The 19446-nt window shown below is 42.5% G+C and overlaps 1 protein-coding gene across 1 annotated transcript in view; it reads right to left on the reverse strand.

Moving 5' to 3' along the window:
* The window catches only part of LOC135510100 (tyrosine-protein phosphatase non-receptor type 13-like), a 96010-nt gene that overhangs the window by 33408 nt on the left and 43156 nt on the right, over positions 1-19446 (reverse strand). The window contains 4 exon segments of the mRNA XM_064930888.1: positions 7630-7876; positions 17724-17844; positions 19064-19171; positions 19331-19408. Coding sequence (XP_064786960.1) covers positions 7630-7876; positions 17724-17844; positions 19064-19171; positions 19331-19408 — 554 coding nt within the window.

Consider the following 19446-nt stretch of genomic DNA (forward strand, 5'->3'; position numbering starts at 1 on the left):
GGCCTGCAAATAAGCCACTTCTCCCCAGAAAAAAACATTAGGGACAGACTGATATTCTGCAAAAGTTACAGGGATTGGACTGCTGAGGACTGGGGTAAAGTTATTTTGTCTGATGAATCCCCTTTCCAATTGTTTGGGGCATCCGGAAAAAAAGCTTGTCCGGAGAAGACAAGGTGAGCGCTACCATCAGTCCTGTGTCATGCCAACAGTAAAGCATCCTGAGACCATTCATGTGTGGGGTTGCTTCTCAGCCAAGGGAGTGGGCTCACTCACAATTTTGCCTAAGAACACAGCCATGAATAAAGAATGGTACCAACACATCATCCGAGAGCAACTTCTCCCAACAATCCAGGAACAGTTTAGTGACGAACAATGCCTTTTCCAGCATGATGGAGCACCTTGCCATAAGGCAAAAGTGATAACTAAGTGTCTCGGGGAACAAAACATAGATATTTTGGCTCCATGGCCAGGAAACTCCCCAGACCTTAATCCCATTGAGAACTTGTGGTCAATCCTGAAGAGGCGGGTGGACAAACAAAAACCAACAAATTCTGACAAACTTCAAGCAATGATTATGCAAGAATGGGCTGCCATCAGTCAGGATGTGGCCCAGAAGTTAATTGACAGCATGCCAGGGAGGATTGCAGAGGTCTTTGTCATGGGAATTTTACAATTCCTATATGTGTTCTTAACCAATTCAATTAAAATCACTCTGTCTGTTTCTAAGAATTTGTAAGATCCTTATTTGCATAAAATAGACAGAGACCAGTCTTTCAAAAAATTTGTCAATAGCATTTATTCTAGGAGCGGCTTGCCCATAGAACCATGTACAACAGCTTATATATCACATATGACGTCATCGGTTTTAAAATGTATCTCCTCCTCTCGACCAGGACAAAGCAGGTTCAAAAGTTAATTCCAACCTACTAGCGCATACTCATGACACACACTATATATGGATTAACTCCTGAAGTCTCACCATAATTTATCACTACTTAGCAGACAGTTCCAGATACGGAAAACCTGGAGATGCTCTCGCTGTCTTATTTGATCGCCACAGAGTTATAGTTGAGTCGGTTCAAACATAGGTTAATGACTCTCTTTGCTTACTTAAGACACACACACACTCCTTCCTACACAATGGTTATCATTTCCAATTACCCTTTATCCATGCTACATAACCTCTTTCCTTGGAACTAACATTATGAATCAGATATTGTAAAACAGGGTAGAGTTTAATTAATTATAGTTCTATTTAAATGTAGATATTTAGTCATTATTCATAAAATACCTAACAGTCTTGAAAAAGAAGGGTCAACACTGCAAATATTGACTCTATGCATCAAACTTCATGTAATTGTCAATAAAAGCCTTGACACTTATAAAATGTTTGTAATTATACTTCAGTATTCCATAGTAACATCTGACAAAAATATCAAAAGACACTGAAGCAGCAAACTTTGTTGAAATTAATATTTGTGTCATTCTCAAAACTTTTGGCCAAAAAAACAACATTTTTTTGAAAATAGAGTAAAATCCATGTGCAACACAGCAAAATAAGCTGACCGGAAGAACTTTAAAAGAACTTTCCTGGAATCCATCGTCAGCACATCGCAATCGCCATCAACACAAAGTGTGTCAAGATGTCCGAGTCATTTCCACTCCTCAAACATTCAGCTCTATCTCCTTTCCTGCCAGCCCACTCACTGCCCACCATTTCATTGGGGGATCTGTATAGTAGACTGGCCTCCATCAACTGTCATAAATCCCCTGGCCTAGACATGATTCCTCCAAGAATATTGAAGGAGTTTGCATGCGAGATCAGCATTCCTCTCTGTGACATCATCAACAGGTCCATAAGTTATCATCCCTGGACAATGGAAAGAGACTACTGTTGTCCCCATACCCAAATCTACCCCACAAAACATTGAACTGAGGCCGATCTCATTAACATCTGAACTGTGAACAGTTTTCTGCACACTGGATCCTGAGGGACATCACACCGAAACTAGATCCTACGCAGTTTGGCAGCCGACAGAACTGTTCCATGGCACACTGCCTGGTCAGTATGATGAACTTTGTAACACTTTACTTTAGATGTCCTTATGAATGCATATCAATCAATCAAATGTATCTATAAAGCCCTTTTTACATCAGCCGATGTCACAAAGTGCTGTACAGAAACCCAGCCAAAACCCCAAACAGCAAGCAATGCAGATGTAGAAGCACAGTGGCTAGGAAAAACTCCATAGAAAGGCCAGAACCTAGGAAGAAACCTAGAGGAACCAGGCATAAAGCCTTTATAACAGCTGCATAACACATTATATCATTTGTCATAAGCAGTTTTGAATTGTTATGAGTAACAGCATAAGATGATATAAAACTAGTCATAATGGGTGTTCTAGATGACTGTTCATCCTGTTGTCATATGATTGAATGTCAAATGTTAATAACTACTGCTATTACACAGTCTGCATGACAAATATGATGTTACATGCTACGTAAGAGTCTACATACCAGGTGCTATAACAGGTGTTGTGTAATTTACCAACCTCTGCGTCACAATATTACAGTTAAATGAAATGATTGGCATCATAACCATGTCAAATGCCATTAAAGTGTGCACAGACTCTTTAACATCAAACACTGACGCCCTCTGGTGGCATTTTCTAAACAACGCATAACATTGTATACTACCCTCATTAAGTACATTTCAGTGTCAAAACTATAAGTCCTACAAACACATGCTTAATACTGTTAGAAGGTTAAGAACTGAGAACACAGAGGCCAGTGTACTTCAGAGCTGAAACCAAGCTATGAGGTTGAAGGACTGTATCGAGGCGCAGATCTGGGAAAGGGTATGAGAACATTTCTGCAGCATTGAAGATCCCCAAGAACACAGTGGCCACCATTCTTAAATGGAAGAAGTTTAGAACCACCAAGACTCTTCCTAGAGCTTGCAGCCCGGCCAAACTACACAATCATGGGAGAATGGCCTCGGGAGGTAACCAAGAACCTGATGGTCACTCTGACAGAGCTCCAGAGTTCCTCTGTGGAGATGGGACATTCTAGAAGGACAGCCATCTCTGCATGGTAGAGTGACCATAAGGAAGCCACTCCTCAGAAAGAGGCCCATGACAGACCGCTTGGAGTTTGCCAAAAGGTGCCTAAGGGACTCAGACAAGATTTTCTGGGCTGATGAAACCAAGATTGAACTATTTGACCTGAATGCCAAGTGTCACGTCTGCAGGACATCTGGCACCATCCCTACGCTGAAGCAATGTGGTGGCAACATCATGCTGTGGGGATGTTTTCCAGCGGCAGGGACTGGGAGACTAGTCATGATCTAGGGGAAAGATGAACAGAGAAAGGTACCGAGCGAGCCTTGATGAAAAGCGCTCGGGAGCAGGTTAGGACCTCAGACTGGGGCGAAGGTTCACTTTTCAACAGGACAACGACCCTAAGCACACAGCCAAGACAACACTGGAGTGGCTTTGGGACAAGTTTCCGAATGTCCTAGACTGGACCAGCAAGAGCCCGGACTTTAACCCGATCTAACATCTCTGGAGATCTGAAAATAGCTTTGTAGCAACGCACCCCATCAAACCTGACAGAGCTTGAGAGGATCTGCAGAGAAGAATGGGAGAAACTCCCCAAATACATGTGTGCCAAGTTTGTAGCGTCATACCCAAGAAGACTCGAGTCTGTAATTGCTGCCAAAGATGCTTCAACAAAGAACTGAGTAAAGGGTCTGAATACTTATCAGTTTTAATTTTTAATACATTTGCAAACGTTTCTAAAAACCTGTTTTTGCTTTGACATTATGGAGTATTGTGTGTAGATTGATGAGAGGGAAAAACTATTTATTCCATTTTAGATTAATTTATTCAGATTCATTAGCTAGAAAATCTATGGCAAGACTTGAAAGTGGCTGGCTAGCAATGATCAACAACCAACTTGACAGAGCTTGAAGAATTTGAAAAATAACAAAGCTCTTAAAGACTTACCCAGAAAGACTCACAGCTGTCATCGCTGCCAAAGGTGATTCTGACACGTATTGACTCAGGGGTGTGAATACTTATGTAAATAAGATACACTACATGACCAAAAGTATGTGGACACCTGCTTGTTTGAACATCTCCTTCCAAAATCATGGGCATTAATATGGAGTTGGTCCCTCTTCTCTGCTATTCTTCTGGGGAGGCTTTCCACTAGAAGTTGGAAATTGCTGCGAGAGCAGCCACAAGAGCATTAGTGAGGTCGAGAAATGATTAGGCCTGGCTCCCAGTTGGCATTCCAATTCATCCCAAAGGTGTTCGATATAGTTGCGTTCAGGGCTCTGTGCAGGCCAATCAAGTTCTTCCACACCGATCTTGACAAACAATTTCTGTATGGACCTCGCTTTGTGCACTTGGGCATTGTCTAACAGAAACCATAAAGGGCCTTCCCTAAACTGTTGCCACCAAGTTGGAAGCCTAGAACCATTTAGAATGTAATTGTATGCAATAGCGTTAAGATTTCACTTCACCGGAACTAAATCCCAGACAATTATTCCTCCTACACCAAGCTTTACAGTTGGCACTACGCATTTGGGCAGGTAGCTTTCTTCTGGCATCTGCTAAACACAGATTTGTCCATTGGACAACCAGATGGTGAAGCATGATTCATCGCTCCAGAGAACGCATTTCCACTACTCCAGAGTCCAATTACGCCAAGCTTTACACCACTCCAGCTGATGCTTGGCATTGTGATCTTAGGCTTGTTTGCGGCTACTCGACCATGGAAACCCATTTCATTACGTTCTTGTGCTGATGTTGCTTCTAGAGGCAATTTGGAATTTGGTATTGACTAGAGGTCGACCGATTAATCGGAATGGCCGATTAATTAGGACCGATTTCAAGTTTTCATAACAATCGGAAATCTGTATTTTTGGACACCGATTTGGCCGATTTTTTTAAACCTTTATTTAAATCTTTACACAGGTGAAAACAATGAACAAAAATGAAAGACAGAGCTACGTTCCAGAACACAAAGAAACAGGGCTACAAGGGAGACTCCTGACGACCCAACGGCACAGGAGGATGGAGCAGGCGGGGGAGCAGAGGAGGATGCCTACCTCGGGGGCGAGTTCCGGCAGGCTGGTTTGGCAAGATCATGGACTGACCCGACGTTCTGCTTCGAGTCTGATGTCCAATGGGTCTTTTCAGGGGTTGACCCCGAGGTCGGGGAGCGGGACAATCATGGTGAAATGCCTGAATCATATTTGGGTCGAGGATGTCTTGGTCAAGGACCCAGGACCGGTCGTCAGGCCCATAGCCTTCCCAGTCCACTAGGGAGTGGACTGGATGTGACCTCAGGCATTTGGAATCAAGGATGGCCCGTATGGCATAGGTAAGTTCCCCTTCGACGCCCAACGGTGGGGGAGCACTGCGGGTAGAGACTGGAGGATGAAGAGGGCTGTAGGGGACCAGTTTTAACAGAGAATGTCATGACTTCTGCAGAGGTCAGTTCCTCTCCTTGTTTGGGCGGTGTTCGGCGATCGACGTCACCGATCTTCTAGTCATCGCCGTTCCATTTCTCATTTGTTTTGTCTTGTTTTCCCACACACCTGGTGTTCATTCCCTCATTATGTGTTGTGTATTTAACACTCTGTTCCCCCCATGTCTTTTTTTGGTATTGTTTGTTTGTAAGTGCTTGTGTACATGTTGACTGGTGCGCATCGGGTTTTGTACCCAAGTTGTTATTTTCTTGATGCCGTTGGTTTTGGAATTAAACTGCTCCGGCTATTACCTAGTTCTGCTCTCCTGCGTCTGACTTCCCTGCCACCAGTTACGCACCCTTTACAGAATACCACACCCAAATATGGAGTCAGCAGGAGCAGGTGCCCCTGGTATGGCGAAGTTAGTGGGGTTGTGCTCAATGTATTTGCTGCATTGCATCAGAAATCCCTGACATTTCCCAGGCGAACCGTCATAATTTCCAGGCAAGGGTATCAACGAAGGAGGGCTATGGGTTACGATATCTGGCGTCGGAGGAGTAGGGATAGGCTGGCGGAGAAGATGGAAAATTTCCTCCATAAGCTCTTCTTGCTGGGTTAGGCGCCACTGTAGCTCTGCTGAATCCCATTCCGTTTTTAGGTAAGGTATTCCGTAATGAATACTCAGGGAGAAAAAGGTGTAGGTTCACACACAGAGCGCAGCAGATGTTTATTAAGCCTTCGCAGATGGTAGGAATCGTGGTCGCTGGCAATAGTCAAACACAGGTAGGCAAAAACAAACAATGCCTCACAACCATTCAAACAGGCAGAACTGAACTAAATAGGGAGTTGATGAGACCAGGTGAGAAACGAACACAGGTCAAATCAATGAACAAAAATGAAAGACAGGGCTACAAAGAACACAAAGAAAAAGAACACAAGGTTGACTAAGAAAAGAAAAGCAGAACCTTACATTTAGACTAGTTGAGTATCTGGCACATCAGCATTTGTGGGTTTGTTTACAGGCTCAAAATGGCCAGAAACAAATAACTTTCTTCTGAAACTCAGTCTATTCTTGTTCTGAGAAATGAAGGCTATTCCATACGAGAAGTTGCCAAGAAACTGAAGAGCTCGTACAAAGCTGTGTACTACTCCCGACACAAAATAGTGCAAACTGGTCTAACCAGAATAGAAAGAGGAGTGGGATGCCCCGGTGCACAACTGAGCAAGAGGACAAGTACATTAGAGTGTCTGGTTTGAGAAACAGACGACTCACAAGTCCTCAACTGGCAGCTTCATTAAATTGTACCCGGAAAACACCAGTCTCAATGTCAACAGTGAAGAGGCGACTCTGACGTTCAAGGCAGAGTTGCAAAGATAAAGCCATATCTCAGACTGGCAAAATTACACAGACACTGGACAGAGATATGGCTTTTTCTTTGCAACTCTGCCTAGAAAGCCAGCATCCCAGAGTCGCCTGTATGCCTATGTAGATATTCTAATGTACACCTATATAGATATTCCATTAAAAATCAGCTGTTTCCAGCTCAATAGTCATTTACAACATTAACAGTGTCTGCACTGTATTTCTGATCAAATTGTTGTTATTTTAATGGACAAAAAAATGTGCTTTTCTTTCAAAAACAAGGACATTTCCAAGTGACCATAAACTTTTGAACGGTAGTGTACCTTTGTATATATAGCATATATCTGTATTTCATTTTCAATAAATTTGCTAAAAACATGTTTTCACTTTGTCATTATAGGGTATTGTATGTAGATGGGTAAACATTATTTTTATTCATTTAGAATCAGGCTATAACACAACAAAATGTGGAATAAATCAAACTTTCTGAAGGCACTGTAAATAGACCAATAACAAAAAAGATCCAAATCTCTCTCTCCAATACCAGCTAGTTTTCTGATTACATATCCCTCCTATTAGGTCCCTCCCCACTCAGAACACTCCCAGACAGTCCTAGCTAAATTACTGCCTGAGAAACATTGTTTTGCTAAAAAACATTTAAAAAATGACAATTTTTATGAAAAACTATTACTTAATTGTTACCAATAAATTATTTTATACTGAGATAAAAATGGCTGAATTGGGCCTTTAACACCATAACAAAAACGGATTAATATACCAGCATTACCTGAGCATCCAGGATCCGGACCACAGGGATGTGGAGTCTCTTGCCATGTTTAGGTGTGGCCAGGTTGGACAGAGCCAGTGCTTCCTCCAGCTCCTCCACGGCTGGTTGGAATTCTGTTCCACTCAGGGTGGTCTGGCACCCAATGCCCCTCTCCAACATCAGACTCATGGTACTGGGGGCCAGAGAAGTCTTACTGTCTCTCAGAGAATCTGCATGGTAGAGAAGGGACAAAGAGGTGCTTTTTACACTAATGAGCAGTAACGAGCCATGCCAAACCAAGCCGTACTGAGCTAGCCTAGTTGCTGGAAACGTATGAAAAAGATGATGTTGTCATGACTCTCTCGGTGAGGATCACAGGACAACAGATAGCGCAAACCACCCTCTCTCCCACAGGAGAGGGGGAGTTGGGCTGGTTGTATGACTTAATGACAGGTCGTAAAACTTTCAATTCAATTCAAGGGCTTTATTGGCATGGGAAACGTGTTAACATTGCCAAAGCAAGTAAGGTAGATAATATATAAAGTGAATATATAAAGTGAAATAAACAATAAAAATTAACAGTAAACATCACACATACAGAAGTTTCAAAACAATAAAGACATAACAATTGTCATATTATATATATATACAGTGTTTTAACAATGTACAAATGGTAAAGGACACAAGATAAAATAAATAAGCAAACTTTCTCTCTTTTGCACTGCAGTATAGAGAAGTTAAAAATCCCTTTGTTAAAAACAGAGACAATGCCACCAAAACGCCAACATGGAAAGTCTGAGCCATTACTACAGTAATCAAACAAGAAAGTTGACTTGTTTTGAAGAAATGTAAAAGTCTCCTTTTGATTACAATAATTCCACAACATTCTCTCAAATAGAGAATTTGTGAACATAAAATTTCAATCAGGAGAAACAACAGGGATTATCCCGTCTCAGTACATTTTAATGACCTGAAACATGACCTTTCTACCTTTAGATTTTGTGGCATAGAGAAAGTTAAGATATCAGACAGGGGAGGTGATATAAAAAATACTCTAAGCAAAAGATAATGTTTTGGGATTTTCACCCTCCAGACATTATTTCCTAAAGGTCTTAATGATGAAATGCCTATGTGTGTTATGTTGTACAGTGCCTTGCGAAAGTATTCGGCCCCCTTGAACTTTGCGACCTTTTACCACATTTCAGGCTTCAAACATAAAGATATAAAACTGTATTTTTTTGTGAAGAATCAACAACAAGTGGGACACAATCATGAAGTGGAACGACATTTATTGGATATTTCAAACTTTTTTAACAAATCAAAAACTGAAAAATTGGGCGTGCAAAATTATTCAGCCCCTTTACTTTCAGTGCAGCAAACTCTCTCCAGAAGTTCAGTGAGGATCTCTGAATGATCCAATGTTGACCTAAATGACTAATGATGATAAATACAATCCACCTGTGTGTAATCAAGTCTCCGTATAAATGCACCTGCACTGTGATAGTCTCAGAGGTCCGTTAAAAGCGCAGAGAGCATCATGAAGAACAAGGAACACACCAGGCAGGCCCGAGATACTGTTGTGAAGAAGTTTAAAGCCGGATTTGGATACAAAAAGATTTCCCAAGCTTTAAACATCCCAAGGAGCACTGTGCAAGCGATAATATTGAAATGGAAGGAGTATCAGACCACTGCAAATCTACCAAGACCTGGCCGTCCCTCTAAACTTTCAGCTCATACAAGGAGAAGACTGATCAGAGATGCAGCCAAGAGGCCCATGATCACTCTGGATGAACTGCAGAGATCTACAGCTGAGGTGGGAGACTCTGTCCATAGGACAACAATCAGTCGTATATTGCAAAAATCTGGCCTTTATGGAAGAGTGGCAAGAAGAAAGCCATTTCTTAAAGATATCCATAAAAAGTGTTGTTTAAAGTTTGCCACGAGCCACCTGGGAGACACACCAAACATGTGGAAGAAGGTGCTCTGGTCAGATAAAACCAAAATTTAACTTTTTGGCAACAATGCAAAACGTTATGTTTGGCGTAAAAGCAACACAGCTCATCACACTGAACACACCATCCCCACTGTCAAACATGGTGGTGGCAGCATCATGATTTGGGCCTGCCTTTCTTCAGCAGGGACAGGGAAGATGGTTAAAATTGATGGGAAGATGGATGGAGCCAAATACAGGACCATTCTGGAAGAAAACCTGATGGAGTCTGCAAAAGGCCTGAGACTGGGACGGAGATTTGTCTTCCAACAAGACAATGATCCAAAATATAAAGCAAAATCTACAATGGAATGGTTCAAAAATAAACATATCCAGGTGTTAGAATGGCCAAGTCAAAGGCCAGACCTGAATCCAATCGAGAATCTGTGGAAAGAACTGAAAACTGCTGTTCACAAATGCTCTCCATCCAACCTCACTGAGCTCGAGCTGTTTTGCAAGGAGGAATGGGAAAAAATGTCAGTCTCTCTATGTGCAAAACTGATAGAGACATACCCCAAGCGACTTACAGCTGTAATCGCAGCAAAAGGTGGCGCTACAAAGTATTAACTTAAGGGGGCTGAATAATTTTGCACGTCCAATTTTTCAGTTTTTGATTTGTTAAAAAAGTTTGAAATATCCAATAAATGTCGTTCCACTTCATGATTGTGTCCCACTTGTTGTTGATTCTTCACAAAAAAATACAGTTTTATATCTTTATGATTGAAGCCTGAAATGTGGCAAAAGGTCGCAAAGTTCAAGGGGGCCGAATACTTTCGCAAGGCACTGTAAATGTGAATATGAATTATGCCCCCATTTCAGATTACTCTGACTTTTTTCTTGACTGTACCCAAAGATTTTTGAAAATTGGTAGGTCGATGTCCTCATTGTGGTTTTACAGACGTGTTTAATACGTTTTATGTACACAGTTTATTTGAATGTTTATGAAACGCACATAGTTTTATTTGGTAGCACTTATTTGTTTTCCCTTGAAACCAACTCCATTTGTATGCGTGGTGATAATATAAAAACTCACAAAAGCTCTGACAAAGGCTGTGGAATACATTGTTGTTTTTGATTGGAGATGCTTTCAATGTGAGTCTGGAAGGAGAGTTTAAGTCTAGCCAGACACCTAGGTATTTGTATTTATCCACGTATTCTAAGTCAGAGCCGTCCAGAGTAGTGATGCTGGATGGACGGGCAGGTGCGGGCAATGATCGGTTGAATTGCATGCATTTAGTTTTATTTGCATTTAAGAGCAGTTGGAGGCCACGGAAGGAGAGTTGTATTGCATTGAAGCTTGTCTGGAGGTTAGTTAACACAGTGTCCAAAGAAGGGCCAGAAGTATACAGAATGGTGTCGTCTGCGTAGAGGTGGATCAGAGAATCACCATCAGCAAGAGCGACATCATTGATGTATACAGAGAAGAGAGTCGGCCTGAGAATTGAACCCTGTGGCACACCCATAGAGACTGCCAGAGGTCCGGACAACAGGCCCTCCGGTTTGACACACTGAGCTCTATCAGAGAAGTAGTTGGTGAACCAGGTGAGGAAATCATTTGAGAAACGAAGGTTGTTGAGTCTGTAAATAAGAATGTGGTGATTGACAGAGTCGAAAGCCTTGGCCAGGTCGATGAATACAGCTGCACAGTAATGTCTCTTATCGATGGCGGTTATGATATTGTTAAGGACCTTGAGCGTGGCTGAAGTGCACCCATGACCAGCTCGGAAACCAGATTGCATAGCGATGAAGGTACGATGTGATTGAAAATGGTCAGTAATCTTAGACCTTAGAGATGCAGGGTAGGATAGATATAGGTCTGTAGCAGTTTGGGTCTAGAGTGTCTCCCTCTTTGAAGAGGGGGATGACTGCGGAAGCTTTCCAATCTTTGGGAATCTCAGACGATACGAAAGAGAGGTTGAACAGGCTAGTAACCGGGGTTGCAAAAATTTTGGCAGATCATTTTAGAAAGAGAGGGTTTAGATTGTCTAGCCCGGCTGATCTGTAGGGGTCCAGATTTTGCAGCTCTTTCAGAACATCAGCTATCTGGATATGGGTGAAGGAGAAATGGTGGGGGCTTGGGCGGGTTGCTGTGGAGGGTGCCGGGCAGTTGGCCGGGGTAGGGGTAGCCAGGTGGAAAGCATGGTCAGCCGTAGAGAAATGCTTATTGAAATTCTCAATTATAGTGGATTTGTCATATGTAACAGTGTTTCCTAGCCTCAGAGCAGTGGGTAGCTGGGAGGAGGTGCTCTTATTCTCCATGGACTTTACAGTGTCCCAGAACTTTGAGTTTGTACTGCAGGATGCAAATTTCTGTTTAAAAAAGCTGGCCTTAGCTTTCCTAACTGCCTGTGTATATTGGTTCCTAAGTTCCCTGAAAAGTTGCATATCACGGGGGCTATTCGATGCTAATGCAGAACGCCACAGGATGTTTTTGTGCTGGTCAAGGGCAGACAGGTCTGGAGTGAACCAAGGGCTATATCTATTCCTGGTTCTACATGTTTTGAATGGGGCATGCTTATTTAAGATGGTGAGGAAGGCACTTTTAAAGAATAACCAGACATCCTCTACTGTCGGGATGAGGTCAATGTCATTCCAGGACAACCCGGCCAGGTCGATTCGAAAGGCCTGCTCGCAGAAGTGTTTTAGGGAGCGTTTGACAATGATGAGGGGTGGTCGTTTGCTCGCAGACCCATTACGGATGCAGGCAATGAGGCAGTGATCGCTGAGATCTTGGTTGAAAACAGCAGAGGTGTATTTAGAGGGTGAGTTAGTTAGGATGATATCTATGAGGGTGCCTGTGTTTACGGATTTGGGTTATATCTGGTAGGTTCATTAATAAGTTGTGTGAGATTGAGGGCATCAAGCTTAGATTGTAGGATGGCCGGGGTGTTAAGCATGTCCCAGTTTAGGTCACGAGCTCAGAAGATAGATGGGGGGGCAAATCAAATCACATATGGTGCCGAGGGCACAGCTGGGGGCAGAGGGTGGTCTATAGCAAGCGGCAACGGTGAGAGACTTGTTTCTGTAAAGGTTAATTTTTAGAAGTAGAAGCTCAAATTGTTTGGGTACAGACCTGGATAGTAATACAGAACTCTGCAGGTTATCTTTGCAGTAAATTGCAACACCGCACATTTACATTTACATTTAAGTCATTTAGCAGACGCTCTTATCCAGAGCGACTTACAAATTGGTGAATTCACCTTCTGACATCCAGTGGAACAGCCACTTTACAATAGTGCATCTAAATCATTAAGGGGGGGTGGTGAGAAGGATTACTTATCCTATCCTAGGTATTCCTTGAAGAGGTGGGGTTTCAGGTGTCTCCGGAAGGTGGTGATTGACTCCGCTGTCCTGGCGTCGTGAGGGAGTTTGTTCCACCATTGGGGGGCCAGAGCAGCGAACAGTTTTGACTGGGCTGAGCGGGAACTGTACTTCCTCAATGGTAGGGAGGCGAGCAGGCCAGAGGTGGATGAACGCAGTGCCCTTGCTTGGGTGTAGGGCCTGATCAGAGCCTGGAGGTACTGCGGTGCCGTTCCCCTCACAGCTCCGTAGGCAAGCACCACCTTTGGCAGTTCTATCTTGTCAGAAAATGTTATTGTTAGGAATGGAAATTTCAAGGTTTTTGGTGGTCTTCCTAAGCCAGGATTCAGACATGGCTAGGACATCCGGATTGGTGGAGTGTGCTAGGGCAATGAATAAAACAAACTTAGGGAGGAGGCTTCTAATGTTAACATGCATGAAACCAAGGCTTTTACGGTTGCAGAAGTAAAAAAAAAGAGAGTGCCTGGGTGATGGGATTGGAGGTAGACACTGCAGGGCCCGGATTAACCTCTACATCACCAGAGGAACAGAGGATGAGTAGGATAAGGGTACGGCTAAAGGCTAACAGAACGGGACGCCGAGTACGTTCAGAAAACAGAGAGTAAAAGGAGCAGATTTCTGGGCACGGTAGAATATATTCAAGGCATAATGTACAGACAAAGGAATAGTAGGATGTGAATACAGTGGGGGTAAACCTGTGCATATAGTGATCATGAAAGAGATATTGTCTCTAGAAATAGCATTTAAACCAGGTGATGTCACTGTGTGTGTGGGAGGTGTAACTAAATTGTTAGCTGAGGCGTGTTGAGCAGTGCTAGAGGCTCTACAGTGAAATAAAACAATAGTTACAAAACAGAACAGCAATCGACATGGCATGGTGACGTTAGGGAAAGGCATGCGTAGCCGGGTGATCATACAAGTCCAGTGCGTGGCTTGAGCTAGCGGCACGGGGCTAGCAGGCTAACAGAATGGCCTTAGAGGATGACGCGACGGAGGAAAGTCTGTTGTGGCCTCGTGCAGTTACATCAGCGGACGGATCAGCAGGGCTCCGTGTGGTAAACCAGGCCAATTGGCAAAATATGTATAGTGGCTGAAGAAATATATCCGAAGGGCCTCTTAAGCCAGCAGTCCAATGAGCTTTAGATAGCTAGCAGGCCGCAGATTAGCGGCTGTGCGTTCAGGGATCGTTAGCTGTGATAATGGCAGGTGGATTTTTTTTTTATCAAAAAAAAAATAGGTTCAGAGCTTGCGGTAGGAATCCGGAGATATGGAGAAGAATAAGTCTGACTAGCTCTGGTTTGAGTCGCTCTGTACAGACTGGCGAGAGTTGTCTGGGATAAAGGTAGCTGATGACCGCTAGCAAAGGATAGCTGACTGCCAGCTAGTGGCTTCGGAATGTATTTGATGGGCCTCGTAAGTCAACAGTCCATTGTGCTCTAGACAGCGAGCATTCAGGGCACGTTAGCTGCGAAGGTCAAAAGGTGAGAAGGTTCAGAGCTTGCGATAGGAATCCGGGGATATGGAGAGAATAATAGGTCCGGTATGCTCTGTTTGAATCGCGTTGTACAAACTGGCGAGAGCTTTCCGAGCTAGAGGTTAGCTGATGACCGTTAGCTGGCTAGTTAGCTGGCTGGTTTATGTTGGAGAGATTCCAGTAATAAAGGCAAAGAAAAATACTTTAGAGAAAAAGCAGGTCCACACCATATTGGGTGAGGCGGGTTGCAGGAGAGTATATTGAAGTAAGGGTTTAGAAAAATATAAAACGATATGTGAAGAAAAATATATAAAAATATCTATTCATGGGACACAACAAGACGAAGGGCAAATACGTCTGACTGCTACGCCATCTTGGAATGAATCTGAAGCTTATTATTAAAGAGCAGTGTTACTACCAAGAGCAGTGTGCGGGTTTCTTCTTCTTTCTCATTTTATTCAACTGTTACCATGCAGCTGCAAAAAAAAGATAGCTTAGATGTGCAAGTGCCATTTGAATTTGACATTCTTCAACGTAGCCACCGTTTGCATTGATGACAGCTTTTGCACACTCTTGGCATTCTCTCAATAAGCTCACATCATCATCACACCTCCTCCTCCATGCATCACGGTCGTAACCACAGATGCGGAGATCATCCGTTTACATACTATGCATCTCACAAAGACACTGCGGTTAGAACCAATTTTTTAAAATTTGGACAAAGACCATTTGGAATCAGACAAAAGGACAGATTTCCACCAGTCTAATGTCTATTGCTCATGTTTCTTGGCCCAAGCAAGTCTCTTCTTCTTATTGGTGTCCTTTAGTAGTGGTTTCTTTGCATCAATTCAACCATGAAGGCCTGATTCACACAGTCTTCTCTGAACAGTTGATGTTGAGATGTGACTGTTAATTTAAATTCTGTGAAGGATTCATTTGCGCTGCCATTTCTGAAGCTGGTAACTCTAATGAACAAATCCTCTGCAGCAGGGGTAACTCTGGGTCTGCCTTTCCTGTGGCGGTCCTGATGGGAGTCAGTTTCATCATAGCGCTTGATGGTTTTTGTGACTGCACTTGAAGAAACATTCAAAGTTCTTGTAATGTTCTGTATTGACTGACCTTCATGTCTTAGAGTAATGATGGACTGTCATTTATCTTTGATTTTTTTAGCAGTTCTTGCCATAATATGGACTTGGTCTTTTACCAAATAGAGCTATCTTCTGTATACCACCCCTACCTTGTCACAACACAACTCATTGTCTCAAATGCATTAAGAAGGAAATACATTCCACACATGAACTTTTAACAAGGCACACCTGTTAATTAAAATGGATTCCAGGTGACTACCTCATGAAGCTGGTTGAGAGAATGCCAAGCGTGTGCAATGCTGTCATCAAGGCAATGGATCTACTCTGAAGAATCTCAAATATAAAATATATTTTGTTTTGTTTAACACTTTTTTGGTTCCTACATGATTCCATATGTGTTATTTCATAGTTTTGATGTCTTCACTATTATTCTACAATGTAGAAAATAGTTTTACATAATTTATAAAAATGAGTAGGTGTGTCCAAACTTTCAACTGGTACTATATACAGTTACTGTATAAAGAAATAAAGAAAGAGCGAGAGAGCGAGAGAGAGAAAGAAACAAACCAGGGGCCTCATTTATAAATCATGCCTAGGGACAAATCTGTGCGTTAACCATGCGTGGGATAATTTCAATGTTAGATTGAGAGTGTGCGTAAATGTACGCACAGCCTTGACCATGTATATGCACAGTGACAATTGGTGGAATAAGGGAACTGCTTGTCAAACACAGAACGGGGAAAATATACAATATGTTGAAAATGTCAAATTGTGGGAGTAATAATTAAATCATTTCGATTTCATTGTATTTCCATCATGAATTCATGCAACATATCTTGACAGCCATATCATTTCACCATCATTTCACCACAGGAGTACATTTGTTATGATAAAAATCCATATAAAGTAAAACTAAATGCATGCTCTTCAACCGATCGCTGCCCGCACCCGCCCGCCCGACTAGCATCACGACTCTGGATGGTTCTGACTTAGAATATGTGAACAACTATAAATACCTAGGTGTCTGGCTAGACTGTAAACTCTCCTTCAGACTCATATTAAGCAGCTCCCATCGAAAATTAAATCTAGAATCGGCTTCTTATTTTGCAATAAAGCCTCCTTCACTCATGCTGCCAAACATACACTCGTAAAACTGACTATCCTGCCAATCCTTGACTTTGGCGATGTCATTTACAAAACACTCTCGTCAGCAAATTGGATGCAGTCTATCACAGTGCCATCCGTTTTGTCACCAAAGCCCCATATATTACCCACCACTGCGACCTGTATGCACTATGTTTTTATGCAGATTTTAGAATATTGCAATGAAAATTTGTCGCCAATTCGATGGAAACCTAGCTTCAGGCACATTCAGAGGGGTTGAATGCATTCCGTTGTACAACTGACTAGGTATCCCCCTTACCGTTTCCCAGAAATACACACATAGACAAATGGAAGATGGTGAAAAAAGCTAATCAACCAAATAAAAATATATATAATTATGCTGAGTACCACAAAAGACGAGTGAGAATAGCAGCAGTCTTCCAGATAAGGTCTAGAAATAAAAATAAATGACGAAGAGAGCTGTGAAGAGGACACGACAAAACCTAATTCCCCCACAGGAGACTTGTATGGATTTGGCATGGGTCCTCAGATCCTCAAAAGGTTCTACAGCTGCACCATTGAGTGCTGGTTGCATCACTGCCTGGTATGGCAACTGCTCGGCCTCCGACTGCAAGGCACTACAGAGAGTAGTGCGTACGGCCCAGTACATCACTGGGGCCAAGCTTCCTGCCCTCCAGGACCAAGCCATAAGACTCCTGAACATCTTTTCAAACGGCTACCCAGACTACTTGCATTGCTGCCCCCCCCCCCCTTTTAACACCGCTGCTACTCTCTGTTGTTAGAATCTCACTTTAATAACTCTACCTACATGTACATATTACCTCAACTAACCGGTGCTCCAGCACATTGACTCTGTACCGGTACCCCCTGTGTATAGTCTCGCTATTGTACTGCTGTTCTTTAATTACTTGTTACTTTAATACTTTTTCTTACTCATATTTTTTTAAACTGCATTGTTGATCAGGGTCTCGTAGGTAAGCATTTCACTGTAAGGTCTGCACCTGTTGTATTTGGCGCATGTGACGAATCAAATTTGATTTGAACATTTGATTTGACAATGACAGAGTATGAAGAGTATATTTGTGTGGGGTTGTATAAGGGTTGTAATAGGTTCTACGTACATTTGGGCTGTGAGACGATGAGCTCCACCTCATCAGGGCTGTTCTGGAGGATGACTGCTGCGTCAGTGAACATCACGCCCTCCAGACTGATCTTATTTAGAGAAATCAGACGACCACCTGCATAATCAACCAATCAAAGCACAATATCAGTCTGACCATCAACCAAAGATAAAAGAAAAGACTAGTATGATATGTACAGTGCCTTCAGAAACTATTCACACCCCAAAGATTCTTTCCATATTTTGTTGTGTTACAGTCTGTATCTGGAGTGTGGCAAAGCAATTCACCTTTTGTCCTGAAAATCCAATACAACTCATTACTGAGTACCACTCATATTTTCAAGCATAGTGATGGCTGCATCATGTTATGGGTATGTTTGTAATTGTTAAGGACGGGGGAGTTTCAGGAAAAAAATAAATGGAATGGAGTTAAGCACAGGCAAAATCTCAGAGGAAAACCTTGCCCAGTCTGCTTTCCACCAGACACTGTGAGTTGTTTACCAAGAAGACAGTGAATGTTCCTGAGTGGCCGAATTACAGTATAGACTTAAATCTGCTTTAAAATCTATGGCAAGACCGGAAAATGGTTGTCTAGCAATGATCAACAACCAATTTGACAGCGCTTGAAGTATTGGGCAAATGTTGCACAATCCAGGTGTGGAAAGCTCTTAAGAGAATTACCCAGAAAGACTCACAGCTGTAATCACAACCAAAGGTGATTCTAACATGTATTGGGCTCAGGGGGTTGAATACTTATCTAATCAAGATATATTAGTGTTTTATTTTTCATGACTTTTCAACAAATGTTCACATTTTTCTTCCACTTTAACATTACAGAATATTTAGTGTAGATCGTTGACAGAAACATTACAATAAAATACTTCCTGAAGGCAGTGTAGGTGTGTGTGTTTGAACTATTGTAACGTTCGTCATCCTCGTCTGAGGAGGAGTAGCGTGGTACGTGTCCATGTTCATATTTATTAAACAGAGAACACTAAACAAAATAACAACGGCGAATGAAATGAAACAGTTCTGTGAGGTGACATACACTAAACAGAAAACAACTACCCACAAATCAAGTGGGAAAAACAGGCTACCTAAATATGGTTCTCAGAGTCAAGGATTGACAGCTGTCTCTGATTGAGAACCAGACCAGGCCAAACACATAGAAAACCAAAACTAGAACAACACATAGAATGCCCACCCCAACTCACGCCCTGACCAACTTAAACAAGAAACATAACAAAGGAACTAAGGTTAGGACGTGACAACTATGTTCACTTGATACGTAATCTTGTCTGACACCCGAAGACTTGTTTTTGCTCCCTGTTCAGTACCTGGTCTGATTCTGCCGTCTCTGTCTGCTGGTCCGTCAGGTACGATGGAGGCTATGAAGATTCCCAGGTCCAGTTTCCCTGTGTTGTTCTCCCCCACTATCACAAACCCTGAGAAAAGAGATATAGATACAAAGTAGAGAGAGAGAGAGAGAGAGAGACAAGAGAGAGACAGAGGACCAGAATCATTGTATTTCTATGGCAAAAAAAAAAACGAATCTACAAATGCACCCTTCAATTACTAATCACCCCTAAAACCCTGTTACTCACCAAAGCCCAGTTTAGGGTCTTTCCTTAGGACCAGACTTATGATCTCTCTTTCTGGAGAACCCCTGGTTGGAGTGTCTACTGTAAAATAACCCACAGGTCAGGGGTTAAGCATAATC

Source organism: Oncorhynchus masou, chromosome 23 (assembly GCF_036934945.1).
Source record: "Oncorhynchus masou masou isolate Uvic2021 chromosome 23, UVic_Omas_1.1, whole genome shotgun sequence".
Taxonomy (NCBI): Eukaryota; Metazoa; Chordata; class Actinopteri; order Salmoniformes; family Salmonidae; genus Oncorhynchus; species Oncorhynchus masou.